Below are 19,722 nucleotides of genomic sequence, written 5' to 3' on the forward strand. Positions count from 1 at the left end.
CAGTTGTTTAGGGACTGGGCACAAATATTCAAATTCTGATTCAAAGTAGGAAAGCTATCAAAGTGTTGCTTCCAGTTTCCCGCCCTTTCAATTATCTCCCTACAAGCAGGGTAGGTGTCCAGCTTTTTTCAAATTTAAAAGCCAGATTCCTCTTTTTCCTTATAGAGCTAATATTTGATGTGGTTGAGAACTCTATCAGTCTATGATCCGAGCTGCACCAATGTAAGTGAAGAATAATACAACTTTCAATAATATTTTCAAAAGAATTATTACAATGAAGACGATCGAGACATTCCCAAATGCAATTGTTATATCTTCTGCTAAACCAAGTGAATTTAGAACCTTGAAAATCAATATCTTTTAAGATTGTAATCATCCGAAGTCACTCTAAAATTCTCAAGAAAATGTTTATCTTTTGGGGGCCTCCTAGCTTTTCATTATGAGGATTTCGTTGAAATCACCTACTATTAACCAAGGTAAGTCATTTACATTGTGGAGGGTTCGAAGGAGTTGCCAAGTTAAGGATTCCTTGTGGTTTTCCGGGTAACCATAAAGGCCAGCAAATCTAATTAAATGGCCATTCCACTGATGTTGGGAGTAAGAGGTTACCTGCAACTCAATCGAGTCCTTCCACAACAGACATAAACCGCCTTTAGAGCCATCACTTTTCACAATCAAGCAATCGAAAAAGTTTCCCGCTCTTTTAATCTTACTAGTACCATCTTCTCCGATAGAACAATGAGAAGGATTAGTTTTTCCTTGATGGATAGGTGAAGAGGCTGAGAGGGAATCATCTTTATCGTTCCTTGAAGGGGAGTTTTTCCTCCTATGTCTTTGGATATTACCTTGAAACCTTAACCAGCTCCCATATTCATAGGTTCGTGTCTCTATGTTGGTTCCATCAACAAATAAATTACACTCTTTGACAACATGGCCTATTTTACCACAGAGTGTAATTTGTTTTCATATGTTTGAGGGGGAATCCTCTTTATATGTTTTTTTAAACAAGTGTAGCCTTGAATAAGGTGAAGAAGCATGAGGACAAACATCATCTCTTCCTTTTCCTCTTTATATTTTTTTTATTTAATTAATTTTTTATTTTCAAATTTGGATTGAGATTTAAGTATTTTTTAGATTGAATAGCCTTTAAAAAAAAGTCATTTTTAAAAGAAATTGAATTGTAGTTATAGATATATTAGAATAGGATTTAAATTCTAATAAAAGCAGTTTAGTTTTATTTTAAAGTTTTTTTTAATTATAAATGTAAATATTATTAGTTTGTTTGTTCTCTTAATATAAAAATTTCAAATTTTGTGGAGAAGACATCTACTTATACAAGTGCATTTCATTTTTAATATTATAACACAGGTGCACGCAATTCCAACTAGTTCTCTAAAATGTTATATTTTGTTGCTCTAAATTAATGGTAATGGTTAAGTATTAAGGAAAATAAAATCCAACTTATGAAACAAATCTTAATATTGAAGGATAAAATTGGAAATTAAAAAAAATAAAGAAAATAGGATTTATGGGAATCTAAAAACTAGTATGAAACTAATTTTAAAAACCACTCATTAGATATTATATTAAATTTGCCTTCATACATGAGCTTAAGATTTTTAGGTCAATCAATGATTTAAGATGATATAAAAATAAGTGGTGATCAAGAATCTTGTGTTCAAAACCTTACATTGTTGATTCCTCCTTAATTAATATTCCACTCTAAAGCTAAGGTGCAACACAACATGCACCAAAGTTTTGCCTTTTCCATTGCAGGGTTCAATAAACACTTCCAAACGTAATTGGGTGGGTTTCGTTCGTTCAAAAAAATATAATTGGATAGGTAAAACCGTAAAAGTGTTCTTAGTGACAATTTGTGAATTTTCATGAAATTGAAGTTAAGTTTCATAGTGACAAGTTTGAAATTTTAAAAATTAAATGGACTAAATTGACATTGAAAAAATGAACTAAATTTAAATTGAAGACATTAACTAAATTGAAACTTTACGTAATTCAAGTCCTTCCATTCAATGCAAATTTAGTAGCTTTTTAATGACTCGAAATAATTTTTTTTTTTAAAAAAAAATCCAACTAGAAATTTTAATTGTTGGCATGACCCGCTCCTACAAGTCCATCCAAAATTTAACCTTTTCGCTAAATGGATTAATGCTAATCCTTTGTGTCTTTTTTGCAGGGAGCAGTTGGAGTCGCTAAATGGATTAATTAATGCTAATCCTGCTAATGTCGATATGTTTGATATTGTCAAGAATTTAAGATGGGTTTTGATGATTTAGAAGTTATAAATCTGTTAAATATAAAGAAGAGCTCTCTAGTAGATATCAGGATTCTTATTGAGGATATTATTTTTGTTGCAAGCTCTATTAATGTCTCGCTTTTTTGTCACACATTCTTAGAGAGGGAGAACAAACTGCTCATACTATTGCAGCTTGGGCATCATCTTAGAGTTATTTTGTTTTATGGAAAGATGTCTTTCCTACTTGTATTCTCTCTTTCATTTGTGATGAGGAAGTGAGAGAGTAACTTGGTTTAGTGGTTTGTTAGTTTTCTTTTGCCTAAAAAATGACTCAAATAATTTCAAGCTTCCTTCCTAGTTTATGGAATGCAAGCGTTACGCTACTCTCCAATTCCCACTTCATTGACTCACGACAAATTTTTCTTTCACGTCATTGTCCGTTGTCCCTTTCTTTATTAGTTCGGTAACATATTAGTGAAAGAGATTTAAAATCTTTAATCTCTTGATCAAAGATATATACCAATTAAGTTAGCAAAAAAAAAAAATCATAAGTCCCACAAAATAACCAATAGAAATGGGACTGAAGACTGTTTTGGGTGTAATAGGATTACATGATATGATTAGTGGTATTGACATGACCTCTGTACCTAGAAGTTTGAGATTCAATCTCCCACCCTATAGTTGTTCTACTAAAATAATAATAATAATTACTTATAGGCCTCCCACTTTTTGTCATAAAAGAAAAAGGAAAAAATAGATGGAGGGATATAAATGAGAAAAATAATGTAAATATTACAAGTATTTATAGGTAAATAAAAAATTAACCATCAATCCACTAACTATACTATAACACAGACAAGTCTAAATAAAAGTTACTAAAAGAAAAAAACTAATTCAATTAATTGCAAATTAAGAGGTCGTAGAATCTCGCACGTATTATTGAACTTAAAATCAAGAAAACAAATGCTAATTAATCAAAATAATGATTAGCAATAATTGAAGAAGAAAGTTAATCAAAATAATGATTTAACAATAATCGAAGAAGAAAGTGTAATTTGAATCTCAAATCAATCTTGTTTGTTGACCCACCAAAATTCAATTTGTAGAAGAAAATTAAGTAAAATTACTTTTATATATATATATATATATACGAGATTTATTTCAAATATATAGAAAGTTTTCTTTTAGATGTATTTAGAATAAGTACAAATTTCAGGTGGTTATATAACACACACTATATACTCTATATTACACATGTATTACTTCACCACAGAATACAAGAAGCTGGCAAATTTGTGTTTTGTATGATAAAGTTATAAGAAGAAAACTTGCAATAAAAGATCATAAAGACGATAACTTGAAGGTATCTGTGAGAAGTAGACTTCAAACTTAACATGTTAGAGTAAGGTTATAGATCCCATGGATCACTGTAACTTATATATATAGCAATCCATCTGACTCTAATGGGGATTGAAGAGGATTCAGTGAAATATGTGAAGAACTTGGTTGTGAGACAACTGACATTACCAAGCCGTTTTGAATTAGGTCATTTAGAATTATCAAAACTGCAAAGTTAAATGTCCTGGCTATGATACAGTCATGACAATACCTCTAAATTGTATAATCAAAAGAATCCATTGGTCAACCAAACCCAGACATTAACTAATATGGATTCACAAAGCAGAATATAGCTGTTTCTTTTTCTCCTCTGAACAATTAGATGGATTGCAAACAGTAGGAGAACAGAAACAAAGACATGAGACAAAAAGTAGCATGTTTCAGTTTTCCTTCCTTTGATAAACGAGACATACCTAAATGACGATAGCAATAATGCTGCAGAACATTTCCATTCCATCAACTCTGTTCTTCAAAAACCTAAAAGTTGGTTTGGCTTGGTATTGACTTTCAAAATAGTAGCAGAATTCTATGTAGCCAACTAAAACCACTTTTCAAATATTGAATGCTTCTTCAAAATACTTCCACTTAAGTTCACTCTAAAAAGTTTAAATGACAAAGCCTATCCTAAACTCCCCCAAATTGCATTCTACCCTCCAACATTTCACAATCAATCACTTCAGTGTGTCTGTTTGTTTAGGGTTGGGGGAATGGAGAAACAAAGCATTACAAGATCAATAATAATGAATCAATCTCTTCATTTAAAAAGGGAGGATGAAAATGCAAAGGACATAGAAGAAGAAGAATCAATAAGCATTTGCACATATATCCCATTCAAGAATTGTACAAGAACAAGTTCAGATCACAAAGAAGCAAGAAACCCAAAAGAAAATCCCAACCCAATTCCATAAACCTACATCAACATTTGCAGCTCAGAAACTCCAACATTCAGAAGAGCATCAACAATTGAAAGAATGAAATGAAAAAATCAGAGTCGACCCTTTGCCTTCGAAGGAGTAAAAGGAAACAAATCAAAACCTCCTCCACTCTGGTGAGTAAACGCGAGCAGTGCAATTTGATACTACACGACTTCAAGCCACTACTCTGTCTTCGTTGAGCGGCAACGACAATTAGCAAGCAAAACTACTGCCAATTTAAAATAGATTCATGCCAAATTTATCTCAATCAATGGACAATCAATGCAATCAATTACACTTTTAGAAAAAATATATATATAATTGGCTTGCCAGATCATGACCATTAACTCCAACATCAAAATGGCATAAGGAAAATTTTCAATTTCCCTATTTGAACCCACAATTAATTAATATGCTTTTTCAGCGGGTAATGCCAAAATCATTCAAGTGATCAAACTATTTGGTCGAGAAATTGGGGTCTATAACTTAGAAACACGTTATCTTTTTCCTTCATGTTCATTCATTCTGACATTTTCATGGGTTATTGATAAAACTTGGATTTAGGTCTTAGTATTTCTTGTTATAAGGGTTCTAATTCCACTAAAAGTTCTTAAATATCCTAGCGTTAAGATTTTTATCATCAGAGTTGTGTTTGAATAGTTTGTACTTTACAGAGCTTTCTAACAAATTCTTGAAGCTTTAAGATCAAGCTTATCTAATTCGTATACTTAAAATATTATAATAACTCTATTATAATAACTTGAATTATTAAGTTGATATCTAATAGATATCTTATCTATCACGTACAATCACAATAAAATTAGTAATTTATTCAACATAGAGACTGTCTCTATAAAACTTATTTACTTCTTCCTAATTACATTCTCGGATAAAAATCATCAAGGAGGATTCCTTTAAAACCACCCAAAAAAGACTAACTAAAACTCAAAACTACCATGGTTTCTAAACAACTTAACCAAATATTAAGGAAAAAAAATGCAAACTGGGGCTTTACATTACCATTACTCATTGAGTCCCTTGGCCCAGACGGGCACAGAGTAAATCAAGATGCCAAATCCAAAGGAAATGACCATCGTGAGGGCCGCATATGCATATGCTCTCCATGGCTCCTCGCTCAACCTCATCGCATTGAACTCTGCAACAAAAGTTGACACCGTGCTCAAACAACCCAACAGCCCCAGCTGCATCCCACTCGCCACTGTCTCCACTCTCTCCGTTTTCACCGCTTTCTTCACCGTCGCCAGCGCTGCCATCACACACGCCGCCGAAACATTTGCTATTAGAGTCCCAATCGGCACCCATTTCCACCGCCCCACTCCACGCCCATTCAGCCTGGCCAAGAACCACCGCACCCACACCCCCACTGGCCCCACCAGACAACCCACCCACAGCTCCGCCCCCTTACCCCTGCTGAAATCTTTATCTAGCAGACTCCCACTCACGCTCCATAGTAGAATTAGTATGAGGGAAAACCCCATCATTGCTGCAATGTGGCGCTTGTAACTGTCCACTTTGCAGCACCAACTGCAGCTTATATCTTTTCTTCTCAAAATCCACCGGAAGCCCTTTGCTGTCTCTATTCCAAAGATTATTGAGTAGGCCACCAGAAACAAGCCTGCAAGCAAATATTTTGTTCTAGTGGTTCTGTCCTGTATTATAATGTAGTTATGGACTTTTGATGTCTTGAATTTTTGGATTACCTATGAGGAAACCAAGGATTGCAAAGAGCCAGTGCCCATCGACGCTGAGATCCAACATTTTCTGATTCCATCCGCTGAATGTTGTTAGGCTTCCCAAGTAACCCGTTGTTAGTCCAATGGCTAGATAATCTGAAATGTCAGATATGTCTCCTTTGAATACCACACCCCACCATCCCATCAAGAATGATCCCACCTATAAATTTAATAGTATGACATTAAATATGTGAGTTTGTGATGACTTTTATAAAGCACAACTTTTTATTATTTAACCCATCAAGTAGTATTAAAATTTTGAAAAGTGGCTTGTGGACTAAAAACATTTCTCACCTTTCTAAAAGCTATTCCAAACTCACCCTTATTATAACAAAAACTTAAGAAGTTCTCACACTTCTATACAAAATGCCTATTAGACAGCTGCAGAAGCCTTCCCTATTCATGCACAGAAAATCTAAACTATATGCAAGCTGGCCCATAAAATTTGTACCAAAAGCTTTTACAATAACAAAAGGTAAAGCACATTGAATAATAAGCTTCACTTTCACCCTCTTGAGATCGAAGGAATTCGATAACTCCAGACGTAGACAATAGGAAGATCAGTAACAAATGAGTTTATGAGAGAAGAAGAAATGAGAGCAAGACCATATTGGAAGGAAGATCAGGATACAGAATCGTCTCGTTGCTGGTAACGTTTGCATTCTCTGGACCAAACAACTTCTGTAGTCCATACCTAGTCAAGACCTGCATAACAACACAACATAGTTTGAATGGAGGGTGCAACAGAGGTTTCAACAATCTCAATTTTCATGCAACTCTTGAAAAGTTCAGTCAAACTTCGAACACCTTTGAATACCAAAAGCTTCTATCACTCATCAAATAATAAAGTACGAACTGCATAAAGTAAATAGCAGACGTCTGATTTGTAAATGAGAGAGGTGGGGGGTGTTTTTCTAAGAATGCGCTAAAAATAATTACTACGAACTTTTCTAATTGTAGAATTTTCTTTGAGTTACCCCAAGAATTCCAAAAACAGCAAGATGAACAAGGCAGGTTACATACTCCAACAGCTTGGACAGCTTTCTCTTGCTTTCCTGTTCGTGAAACCAAACAAAACGCATAGATCATCCAAGAAATGGAAAAACATTCAATTCAGCCGTCGTGGAAAAGATGTCAAAATAAAACCCACTTGCTTTGTGTCTTCAGAATGAACTACATTTTCCTCTCCTGGAGGTGGCACAGAAGAAACAGCAGTAGTATTAAATGTTGAAGACTCACGACCCCGAAATCCATAGGATTGCAAGAAGATGTTCTCTGGAATAGGTGCAATTATTCCACCATTCTCTAAAGCACGATCAAGAGACAAGCTAAAACGCTCACTATCACTAAATCTGTTGCTGTAAAGAGCACGATCTCCTATGTCTCCTGCCTCTGACACACTCTCGGTTTCAGCATCGTGATCAGTTTGGGGAGGCTGATCGACAGAAGAGTTAAATGAGTTTCTTCTAAATGAAGTGCCTAAACTTCTTGCTCGATTAAGTGGAATTCCTTGCCTGGCTTCTGGGTTGCTACTCCCATAATCCATGAACCCTTTTTGGAATAGATCACAAAAAGTTTATCAGGGAATCAGATCAATAGAGATTAAAAAATAAAAAAAGAAAAAAAAGAAAGAGAGAGAGAGAGAACAGAGTAATTAAACGTTGATAAAACTGACAAGTTCAACATGAATACATTTATTTTCAACTACTCTGACTTGAGATTAAATATAGATTAAAACTGTATACAAAGGTAAAATGGGTCCATATTTAATTGAATAGTCATGGTTTCTATGAATTTCACAGAAAAAAACAAATAAGTACAACCGACTGGTGACTAAAATATGACAGAAACGAAACCTAATATGGGATAAAATAACGTATGATTGGTTGGAGAAGCAGAGAATCAATTCCTCCATCCACGGGTTAGCAAACCAATTATGAAATCTCAAGGAGGATTGATTAATACAAAATTATAATTTATTTGGGACTCAGAAGACATGTTTTCCACTAAGAGAGAAACTTTTAAAGCAAATAAATTGACGAGGAGATTAATTTAAGAAATATGTAATCGTTTGTGGAGGTAACGACATGTGTATGTATACAATAAATGCTGGTGGGGAAACATGAACACGCAAAGAGAAAATAAAGTCAAAGCAGTGCCTTGAAATGATAAATTTTGACCGCCATTACACGATGGAGATTAATGGTAGACCGAAACTGAAAGGGAACGAACCTGGGTTTGTGTGAAGAAGATGAGGAAGCGGCGACGGCGACTTTGCAAAAGCGAATTGGGAAGTGAGAGTGGTGGGAATAATAGTAATTAATCAGTGTTGGTTCTGCTTGATTTTGTGAGTTCATGAACGGTAGAGGCGTTGGTTTGAGGCTTGAGGGTTGTGAGGTGGGCGGGGAGAGAGGGGATTTACGCGTTTTTCATTACAATGCAACTGTCAGCGAGAGAGATGGAACGTTCACAGCGCATGCGGCTGCGGCATGGTTCATTTCAACGCTTTGACTTTCATTTATTTTATTATTTTGTTTTATTTATTTTTTTTGTGAGAGAGAGAAAACAAAAACCGAAATAAATAAAGAAGTCGTGGCAGAATGGGTAGAAGCAAGGAAGGAATTAGCCGAGGAGTGAGCAGCATTGTTTCCTTTGCGAGGAGTATCAAAAACCTTTGCACGAATGAAGCTTACCCAGCTCCAAACAGCCACCTCCGTCAACGACAAATCCAACTCCCGAACCAGGTGAACCACCCTTTTTTTTGTTTTTTTGTTTTTTTTTTTTCTAATTTCTAATACTTCGTTGAGAAATTATTGGTGCTGATGAGTCGATGAGTTCACTTGACGTTCAGTCTTTGACGGCTCACGCCTGGCGCACACACACGTGTATATTTCTTTTCTTCCGATTTCCAATTTTTCATGTATAAATTTTCAATAGCGTCGGATAAATATGTTGAAAATATTTTCAAATATAATAAAATATTATTGTTTAACAATGATAGACTCTAATCTTGTGTTTATCCGTAGTCACGAATAGATAGTAACATTTTATTATATTTATAAATTAGTTAACTTATTTTCTTGTATTTGAAAATATTCGTCTTAAATATTTTGAAATTCGAATCTTCAATTTCAATATAATGTTTAATGTTTATTGCAGTCTCATGGCATGATGAAAGGAATTAAAAGATTGGAATTGGAAATTTGGAATAAGGGATTGGGGTCAGGATATTAAATATTAATAACATCTTATTTTAAAAAGTAAAACGAAATGCACGTGCACACGGTAAATTAACTCGATCCGTGCATTTGTATTGCTTACTGACGTTGAGTTGAACGAACCGCTCAATTTTGTAGTTTAGCCGATTTGATTTTTCATATTCCTTTTATGATTTTGGTGATTTAACTTTGGTTTTACCTATAAATAGAGTCGAACCGACCTACCTACACCTTTAATGGAGGCGCTACAATGGTGGTAGCAGTTCTACCTAGTTGGATATATGAGAGTAATTAGTGTATTTGATTTGAAGTAGCTACATTGTGGTGAAATTTACGATTTATGGATTATTTTTTTTTTTTAGTAGTGCTTCAAAATTAATGCATCTTGGTGAGATTTAAATCTCTAATCTCTAATTAAAGGTTTTAAATTAATTGAGTTATATCAAATTTGAAGATGATTATTTGAAGCTAAAGTAATTACATTCTTTCTAATAATAAATACATTAATTTTAAAACACATCTCATTTAAGTACTTAAGTACTTATGAGATATATTTCCTAAATCCTAATAAGTTTTGAAAGTTTTAAAATGTATGGTTGAACCTAAACTTTTAAAAAGAAATAGAAGAAATAAATAAAAGAAGGTTTTAAGAAGAAATAAATAAATAAATAAAGGTTATTTTTACTTTGCATAGTTAAAACTAAACATATCCTTTTTTTTTTTTTTTTTTGAAAATGACCCTTATTTAGGTGGGGAATGAGGAGGGAGAATAAATTCTCCGAAAGCTAAACAGGAATGAAGAATACATTTTTTGTACTCGTCCTTGCCCGGTTAGTATTTTTGAAAAAGTATATTATAATTATTTATTGTAATGTTATTATTATAATATAAATATTATGTTTAAGTTCAAGTATTATTTGTTTAATGGTCAAGATAATCAATATCTTTTTATATTGAATATTTAAATTTAAATTATATATATGAATAATTTAGTAGATAAATATTTTCTTTTACTAGAAAATTTAAATAATTTATTTTTAAATTCAAATTGTTCAAGTGAAACTAATTCTAAAAACATAATAATATAAATATTATGTTTAAGTTCAAGTATTATTTTTAAATTCAAATTGTTCAAGTGGAGATGGGGATAGGGAAGTCATCCTTGGTCTCACCCCACCTAGTAAACGTTTCTAGTTCAAACACTATATTTATCAATTAGCCAGTTGGCAAGCTCGACAACAAGTATTAATTATGACATCATTTTTTCGTTAGACAATTAATGGATAATTAAGATAAATGGTCATTTAGAATTATTTTTCAAACTTTAGACAATCATTTTTTTTTGTCTTAAAAGCCAAATAACGTAGAGTAAAAAACAATCAATTAAAATTTATTCAAAGAATTAGGTGCAATGAGAAAAGATGTACACGTTAGATTTAGCTATACATTTTTTGTATCAATTAGATTATTATTCAATTGGTTAAGGAATATTCGTAAGTGTTTATGAAGATAGGATTAAATTCATAATTTATTTAAGATATAAAATTGGATTTAAATGGGATAAACCTTTTGTTTTTTGGTTGGTTGATATCGAATTAAAAATGGATGGGTGAGGTTGAAGTACGTACACATACAACATCAGCATAAGAGAAAGTACATTAATATGGGCGGTCCTAATCCAAACTTTATATTTGTTTGACAATTAAGTGATTGGCCAATACATCAGTACCTTTATTTTCTTTTTAATTTCTATTATTTTAAAAAGAAAAAAACAATCCCAATGTTCTTCCACTTCCACTGCTTTCGTTTCCTTGTCTGCCAAGGAATCTCCACACGCTGCAAGCCAATATTTAGGACTCTCCACATCCTAGGAGTGAACAAAAATTAAGCTGAAAAATCACTCGACCAAGTTAGTCTATTTTCCGAAAGATTTAGTTAGTTAATCGGTTAGAAGGTTCAATAATCAAAATCGACGTTGACCAACCGAAGAATATCCCTACCACATTTTGTGAGCATAATAATAACTATAAAAGTAAATAAATTTGATCATGAGAATAAATGAGAGCATAAAAAATTGTAATTAAATCAAGTTGAGTACAAGTTTAAACGATCACCATTTTTTTAATGTATTTATATGTATTTTTTTTTTTAATAATATGTAGGTGGAGGAATTAAACCTCTAACCTAGAGCTTATAGCATAAACTTTATGTCAATTGAATTATGTTGGTTTTGACTTGATGTATCAAATATTTTGGATAGTTAACCATCGTTCTAAAAAATTACTAATAATAAGTCTATAATATGCTCCCTATCACTCTTCATTATTTATTGAACATATAAGTTATCAATATGTTATCTTGATTTAATTAATTAACTAACTAACTAATTATTATTATTATTACAAAGATATTAGATTTTAAAAGATGGAGACCTAACAACCTAAGGTCAAGGTCAAGACACAAACACAATACAACTAAGAAAGATTAAAACCAAGACAAAAAATACAAACAAACTCACAAAACATAATTCAAGGAAACATATCCAAAGAAAAGAATCTACATGAATTCGCTCCATGAAAGCTCCAAACGACTTAGAACTATAGGAAAACACATCAAACGTGACAAATCACCTGTGAGATTGCAAGGTACTACTATAGAGTGAAGTTTACATTCCATCCCAATATGGTAGAATAGAAGAATACCACTCATTTTGCTATTTTTCAGACCTTTAGTTGCACGCAATTGTTTACACTAAAATGATATATATATATATATATATCTTTTTGAGAAAAAAGTACTCTTTATTATGCTTAAAGGGTTATTTTCAAACTGTCTTTTACAGATAACTCCTGGAGCTAAGAAGGAAATTGATACATCCAAATCTTAGAACAAGCATTTACCCTAACTCTTTTAGCCAAAACATCTGTCAACCAATTGTCTTCTCTCAATATATGAACAACCCTATAATCTTCAAATTTTTTTTAGAATTTTCCATATTTTCGATAATCAACAGACGCATTCATTCAATGAAGAAGAATATTGATTGACTTGAAGCTTCGTTACAATCTGTTTGCACAATAATCTTAGCAATATTGAGACTTTTCGCTAATTTTAGGTCTTCTCCATTTGGGTGACTTTAAGATTGCCATTTTCATCACGAATTATCTCACTCCATCCTGTTATAGAAGGGATGATTTTCCATGCAGCATCTACATTGAGATTGAGATATCCGGAAACCAGCGTCATCCATCCCATTTTCGAGATGGACGAGATAAATAAGACTTACAAATCTTCAACTCTTTGAGAAATTGTCGTTCATCATAGTATTCTGAAACATAATTCAAGATCCATTGACTTTTAGATTCAACATTAGCCAAGGTAAACTATGAAGAATTTTGTTTCAATCAACCAAATTGTCCAAAAAATAATAGATATATTTAATTATTGGTTAAAAAATACTTTTGATTCCTAAACTTTCATGAAAGTAACAATTTAGTTCCTGAACTTTGGTTTGTAACGATTTAGCCTTTATACTTTTAAATTTATAACAATTTATTCATTGAACTTTAGTATGTAACAATTTAATCATTTTATTTTCAAAATTGTAATAATTTAGTCCCTAACGTAAATATTCGTTAAAATTAAATCTTAATTTTTAATATTTTATGTAGACTCTATAATTTGTTAAAATATCAAGTCTCTAATTAATTTATTGTTTATGAATGAGATTTCATTAAATGGTAACATTAATTTTTACAATAGAGACTGAAATAGTTACAATTTTAAAAGATAAAGATTAAATTATTATATGGTAAAATTTATGGACTAAATTATTACAGAATTAAAAGTACAAAGACTAAAATGTTACAAACTCTTTTTGCAGGCAGCCTATCAAACAAATCAGATCACGTATTTTGGAAACAAAAATTTAGAGACTAAATTGTTACTTTTATAAAACTTTAGGGACTAAAATTGATTTTTAACTTTAATTTTTTTATAATTAAAAATAGTTTTATGGTACAATGTTTTTTTTTTTTTTTTTTTTTTTTAAAGGCACAGTTTCCAACGTTGACATTTTCACAAGTCAGGAATCTGGGCAACCCAACCCAGGCCAGTTAATACTTACTGAGCTCGGCCTGCTTAAATGGCTTAAATGGGCCTTTTCGGCCCATCTTCCGAGCCCATTATCTCTCCAAATTTTTTCTTATGTGTTAAAATTTTATTTTTTGCTAAGGGGAGGTAAAGTAGACGTAACGGAAATGTAAAAGATATTAATATACCCGCCTCATTTTGGTTAGGCGCCTTAATAATAATTAGTATTATTTTCAATATTTTTTTGGGATTACGTGTTGGTTTTCGGTTAACTCCGTTATCTAAGTGGATGACGTGGCAATAGGCCAATGGATAAGGGAGGAAGCTGATAAAGCAGCTAATAACCGTCCGATCCCGGAATCCTCCTTTTCCCTCGAATCTCCTTTCCGAGAGATATCTACTTTTGAAAACTGAATCGATACTAAAAAAACAAATGGAAAAAACTCCACTGTCCGCCATTGATTCCTTCTGTGAATGACAGGCAGCTTATTCAGCTAGATATACATTGCTACAAGCTTTTCGATTTTTCTTTCTTTCCTTTTTCGTTCTTTTACACTTTTTCCTTTCCATGGCTGAGGTGAAGAGATCCAGCGGTACTGTAAGGTGGTTTAGTGCGCAGAAGGGGTTTGGGTTCATAGCTCCAGATGATGCTAGCGAGGATCTTTTTGTCCACCAGACCTCCATTCGTTCTGAAGGATTTCGTACTCTTTTCGATGGTCAAGCTGTTGAGTTTACCATCGATTATGACGAAGATCAGCGCTCCAAGGCCGTCGACGTTACTGTAATCGGTAGATCTACCGGATATGGAGGAGGCCGCGGAGGTGGGAGAGGTAGAGGTGGTGCTTATGGAAGATTCGGTGGTGGTGGCCGCGGTTTTGGCAGAGGAGGACGGTACGAAGACTCAAGCGGTGGCTTCGGCGGCCGGGGTGGTGGTCGTGGCGGTGGTCAGTGCTACAATTGCGGCCGGATGGGTCATTTAGCGAGGGATTGTTATCGGGGAAACGGCGGTGCGCCTCCTGGCCGTGGAGGGGGCCGTGGATACGGCGGTGGTCGGGGTTATGGCGGCGGGGCTGGTGGTGGTTGTTACAATTGTGGGGATACAGGACATTTTGCTAGGGATTGTCAAAACGAAAGCAAATGAAGAATGCGGGTCTTCCTTTAAGCGGTATTTACACTTTTTTCTGAAGATTATTTTGGTCGGGCTGTTAATTTTTTGGTGCGATTTCTGGAATTTTTAAGTGTGTCGATGACTGCAAGTCTGCATTTGAGGGCACGAGGATCCGGGGCAATAGACGATAAGGCTTCAATTCATCACTGTTTCTCCTTTTGGGTGTTCCATAATTTGTTGTTCATAATTAGATGATGAAACCAATTGTTTGTATATGCTATACCTTTCTGGCATTTCTCTAATTCATTCTTCCTTTGATTGTTGTGATATTCTTAACATGTTTTATAATATGATATATGTAATCCGTCAAGGGTATACGTTCATACCATTTTGTATTTCTTATATACGTTTCATCTTTGTCTATTACTGTAATGGTTTTCTTTTTTTTTTGCCCCATTATTGATTTCTTTGTGCTTTTCATCTTTGTCTATTACTGTAATGGTTTTCTTTTTTTTTTTTGCCCCATTATTGATTTCTTTGTGCTTTCCAATTCTTTGCCTCGAAACTTCCATTATTGGTGTTGGGTTGCTAATGAAAATTATTGTCCTGCACCATGTACTCTATTATTGCCTGTGTTTTCCCTGGAAACCGAATGAAATTATTAGATGTCTTGTAAGCTAAACCCATTTCGGGGTTTCAATTATCTGCTAATAGTTATGGCTGGTTTGAATTTTCTCCTTTTGGTTTGTTTCACATATTAGAATTCTATCAGCTGCTGGTGCCGCTCTTGATGTTTACTAAGATCTCCGTGTAGGTATGTTACTAATCATCATTCTTATTTTTCCTGTTCTGTGGTTTGATATCTGATTTTTGGCTTTCTATTCAATGTAAGTAACAACTTTGTCATTATATTTGAAGCTTGGGAGAGTTGGAGGTTGTATTCGATTCAATTCTGATCTGCTTTCTGAGAACTTATGAAATTATATGGCCTTCTGTTTGACTATTTCTGCTCTAATTTTGTGAAGACTGAGATGTAATGCTGCTAGATGAGATGCTTGCAGTTTGCTCGTTTGTTTGCATTGTGTTTATAGATCTCCATCTTCCTTTTCAACATACAAGTTTATGCAACTGTTGTGTTTCTTTATTCTGTTGATGACTGAAAGAACTCAACACAAATGCACTCCATTTGAAAGCAATGGAACCACCTTATAATCATTTTGTTCTTGCCTGTTCTGAGTGGCATACAAGCCCACCTCAACTTTATAGGAAATAAACTTCAGTTTAATAGTATTCCCATTCATTTGATTTCATTTTGTGACGTCAAGGATGTTTACGAGAAAACAAGAATGGACAGAAACAAGGTTGGATTTTAATAGTCAATATATATTGGCTTTAGTGTCACCAAGGTACAATTGTAGGAAGAATGGACAATAAGTTTGATGTGATGCATTTCCTTTGCCAAATTATAAGGGATAAAGCTCGTCTTGTTTCTCTTTCACTCAATGTGTGTCTTGAATTTTTAGTTACTGTAAGAACCTACACAGTTTACTGAAAAGCGAACGTTTTAGGATTTGGAATGATGTAAAATGCTTTTAAGCACCTAAACATTAATCTAGAGACTTTTATTGTGCTCCAAAAATACTTTCTATTTAAAATGATGGGAGTTTGGGACCATTTTCAAATGCAATACTGGAAGCATCATCTCAAAATGCACCTATATTTATGTCTCTCACTACACTATATATATATATATATATAAAAGTAAAAAAATTTTACTTGACAAATTATAATTAGATACTTTAGGGAGATGCACAAAGATTGGTGATGTACCTAAGTATTTTTCATTTCAAATTATATTTAGTTGTTAGTTGGGCCTTTTTGCTATCCATAACCTAATCACATAGTGCCAATTGACAATATTATTTGGAGAAATTGTAGAGAATAACTAAAACGGGGGAGATATTACTAAAAAAAAAAAAAAAAAAAGAGTATATTTTAATTTGTTTTTGGAAAAATATCGAAATCTTTGAATTGCTACGTAGCTATTTGGTTTTTTCTTCCCCAATTACCCTCAACTACCCAATGGGTGGGTTAAAAATCCTATTTTCATGGGTATTTTATTATTACTATTATTTTTTTAATTATTGGATTCTAAGATTTTTAAGACTTTAATATTTCTTTGAAATATTTTTTTATGTTTGCAAATTTATACTTTTAAGTATTTAAACGGATTCGTTCCCGCCTTTTCATTTTCCACTACCTCTTTCATCAATGGCGTTGCATTTTCCCAAATTCATTTGTACCCATCCTCGAACGGATCAAACCTAGGTAGGCACGGCGACATATATGAACAGAGGCGGTCAAATCTAAACAGAGGGGTTGGTTGGCGGGGGCAGAACTGCAACAAAATAGGATGAACTTAGGCGAGCCGAGCAATTGCAGCGGCAACCGAATATAAGCGGTGGAATAGGATGAACTTTAGCAAGAAGAAAGTTCACAAAACCCGTGGTTTTTGTATAGTTATTAAATTTGACAATATCTCAATACCTTAAAAGTGATTAACGATGGTTTGGGAGGTGTGTCAGACGTAGTCACTTTCTTAGGGTGGTAGATTTTAATATTTTTGTTTTCAATTGTGTTTCGGGTTTACATCATAATTATTATTGTCCATTTTCTTATTTATTCATTCAATATCAAGGTGGTGTGCAGTCATTGTATTTGTGGCTATATTATAATATGTGGTTATTATTTATAGTGAAGTTTTTACAATAAAAAAAATCTCAAATTATTTATATAAATATAAAAAGAAAAAAAACCAATGATAAACTTCTATCAGTGATAGAAGATTAAAATTTTGTTGCGTAAATAATTTCCCTTATTTTGTATGTTTTTGAAAATCTTCTTTATTTATATATTTATATATTTTTTAATGAAGTTTATTTTTTGTTTTCATATTGAGTTTTCTTATATTTGTTTGCAAATATTATATTTGCACGAATAAGATGTTTTTATCGGGACTATTTTTCACTTTCATCCAATATTTATTTGTTTATTTTTGTATAATTTATTAATTCACGTAACTAATTACTTCAATTAATTTATTTCCAGTAATTCTTCCTTTATTTTCAATTATTTTCAATTATTAGATTGGATTCTAATTCCTTTATTTAGAGCATATTTGAATTTTTGGATTAGATTTTGCATTTTAAATACTCCATAATTCTGTTGTTGTTAGGAAAGGTATATTGTCCACATTTTCAAACAATTACAGTGTATTTTATTTAATAGTTTATGTCTAGACATTTTGGGGATAGAAATAGTGTTTAGGTATTTTTCAAAATTTCATTTTAAAATTACACATTTGTCCAATCATCCCTATTATTTTTAACTAATCACTCATTTTTCTAGTTATTTCTTATTTTATCTTTTTTAAGTTTTGCTTTATATATATATATATATATATATATATTTATATATATATATATATATATGGCTAACTACAAAAAAAAAAAAATAATAAATAAAAAAAAAAAGAAAAAAAAGAAAAAAAAAAGAGAAAAACATCCAATCAATTACTACTATTTTTAGAATGTTAGATCTGTTGGGTTTTATGCCCGAAAATCATGGTTTGTAAATAAATAAATTAATTGATTATTAATAAAATAATTGGTTATTTTATTTTATGTCTTAAATTTGCATAACTCTATCCAATAAAGTAAAATCTAAGATTATTTACATGAGGTTTGAACAATATGTAGTTGACACACAGTGAATTATGTTCAAGTAATAACCTAAAGCGTCTATAGTAGATGGACAAGGTTGAGTGTCTTAATCTAGTGACACTATAGATATGACCCACTTTATAATTGTTACAAACGATGTAATCTAAATCAATCGTTTATGTGGAGACATGAGTGAGAGTATTCTATACAAAGAGTTTGTATAATAAGACTGGATCATGAAATAATTAATCTCTCTTTGTAACTTCGTTAATTGACGAGATTAATATTTCATAGGATGATCATATGTAACTCGATCTTAATTTTGAGTGAGTTATGAACTCCTATCTATGAGGGCCCGTCCTCTGATTTGCATGAGTGAAAGTGGCTCGAGTTGCCGACTCAACATGCATATCATTTTGGGGACTTAATCGAATAGGGAGTTGGAAACGTAATTTCACAAAATGGAATTTACTCTTTCCCGTGTAGGCAAAGTAGATGGGTAGTTCCTTTAAGTACTGACTCTGGGACTTGAACAATGAGACCCCACTTTCTCATTTCCACGAGAGGGACTTGGTTTATGGTTGGACCATAAACAAATTGTTTATTAGAGAATCAGTGATACTTAAGGATATAAAGGTAATTACAGGGATAAAATAGACTTTTGATTCAGCTGTATTTACGAATAACTTGTGAAGGATCAACTTATATGAAGTGATTATATTCAAGGACGCAACATGTCCTACAGTGCATAAGAGTGCAACTATGAGTTTGTTTGCCCCATAGTTAATGAATGTTGATTACTTAATTAAATAGTTTAGTTAGTTAATATCGAATCATTAGAGCTCATAGTATGTTGGTTCATAAGATCCCTTATTAGCCCACAACAGATTAACAAGGACCATTGCTTTGAAAGAATAATTTGAATTTCTGGGTGGGAATGTGTAGCGTTGCGCAATGCTCTATCCTAGCGTTGCAATGCCTCGGGCTGATGAAGAACAGCATTGCAACGCTCTGTGGGCAGTAGCTTCATTTTTGAAAAACTGCAGCTGGCCTCTCTTGCTTTTTTCTTCAATTACAACCTAATTGCAATTCTATTAACTCTAACAAATTTATAAACTCTTAATCATACATTAAGGCCCACAACCAATTACAACAATTAATACTTAATTGAAGAGAATTCAAATGCCAAAATTGAAATTATCCATATAAGTCACCATTTCCATACAACCTATGAAATCGCCAACCAAGCTAAAATCACCACG

General features: G+C 32.8%; 2 protein-coding genes and 1 long non-coding RNA gene across 9 annotated transcripts; 2 read left to right on the forward strand and 1 right to left on the reverse strand.

The window, feature by feature from the left end:
* Positions 1 to 4,441: 4,441 nt before the first annotated feature.
* On the reverse strand, positions 4,442 to 8,714 carry LOC120092534 (camphor resistance CrcB family protein). Of its 4 annotated transcripts, none has more exons than XM_039050650.2 (7): positions 8,553 to 8,714; positions 7,471 to 7,871; positions 7,298 to 7,375; positions 6,927 to 7,025; positions 6,288 to 6,480; positions 5,587 to 6,202; positions 4,442 to 4,792 (listed from the first exon to the last, which is right to left on the reverse strand). In XM_039050650.2, exons 2-6 carry the CDS (start codon positions 7,864 to 7,866, stop codon positions 5,589 to 5,591), a joined length of 1,380 nt encoding a protein of 459 aa, XP_038906578.2. In that variant the 5' UTR covers positions 7,867 to 7,871; positions 8,553 to 8,714; the 3' UTR covers positions 4,442 to 4,792; positions 5,587 to 5,588. The 4 variants fall into 4 exon arrangements, with proteins under 4 accessions (XP_038906578.2, XP_038906576.2, XP_090164814.1 ...); XM_039050648.2 differs by having other exon boundaries at positions 4,442 to 4,795; XM_090308688.1 differs by lacking the exon at positions 4,442 to 4,792 and having other exon boundaries at positions 5,371 to 6,202.
* On the forward strand, positions 8,703 to 12,846 carry LOC150032012 (uncharacterized). 3 transcript variants are annotated; one of them, XR_016525519.1, is made up of 3 exons: positions 8,703 to 8,812; positions 8,920 to 9,064; positions 10,288 to 10,448. It is a non-coding gene; the product is annotated as an uncharacterized LOC150032012 (long non-coding RNA). The 3 variants fall into 3 exon arrangements; XR_016525520.1 differs by lacking the exon at positions 8,703 to 8,812 and adding an exon at positions 12,381 to 12,846 and having other exon boundaries at positions 8,902 to 9,064; positions 10,288 to 10,368; XR_016525518.1 differs by lacking the exon at positions 8,703 to 8,812 and having other exon boundaries at positions 8,902 to 9,064.
* A 1,137-nt stretch (positions 12,847 to 13,983) lies between these two features.
* On the forward strand, positions 13,984 to 16,048 carry LOC120092520 (cold shock protein 2-like). 2 transcript variants are annotated; one of them, XR_016525517.1, is made up of 3 exons: positions 13,984 to 14,795; positions 15,500 to 15,552; positions 15,657 to 16,048. XR_016525517.1 is itself a non-coding variant. In XM_039050621.2 (2 exons), exon 1 carries the CDS (start codon positions 14,199 to 14,201, stop codon positions 14,769 to 14,771), a length of 573 nt encoding a protein of 190 aa, XP_038906549.2. In that variant the 5' UTR covers positions 13,984 to 14,198; the 3' UTR covers positions 14,772 to 14,795; positions 15,500 to 16,048. The 2 variants fall into 2 exon arrangements, 1 of the variants encoding a protein (XP_038906549.2); XM_039050621.2 differs by having other exon boundaries at positions 15,500 to 16,048.
* Positions 16,049 to 19,722: the final 3,674 nt, after the last annotated feature.

Source organism: Benincasa hispida, chromosome 12, assembly GCF_027475165.1.
Source record: "Benincasa hispida cultivar pf3 chromosome 12, pf3_genome.v1.1, whole genome shotgun sequence".
NCBI lineage: Eukaryota > Viridiplantae > Streptophyta > Magnoliopsida > Cucurbitales > Cucurbitaceae > Benincasa > Benincasa hispida.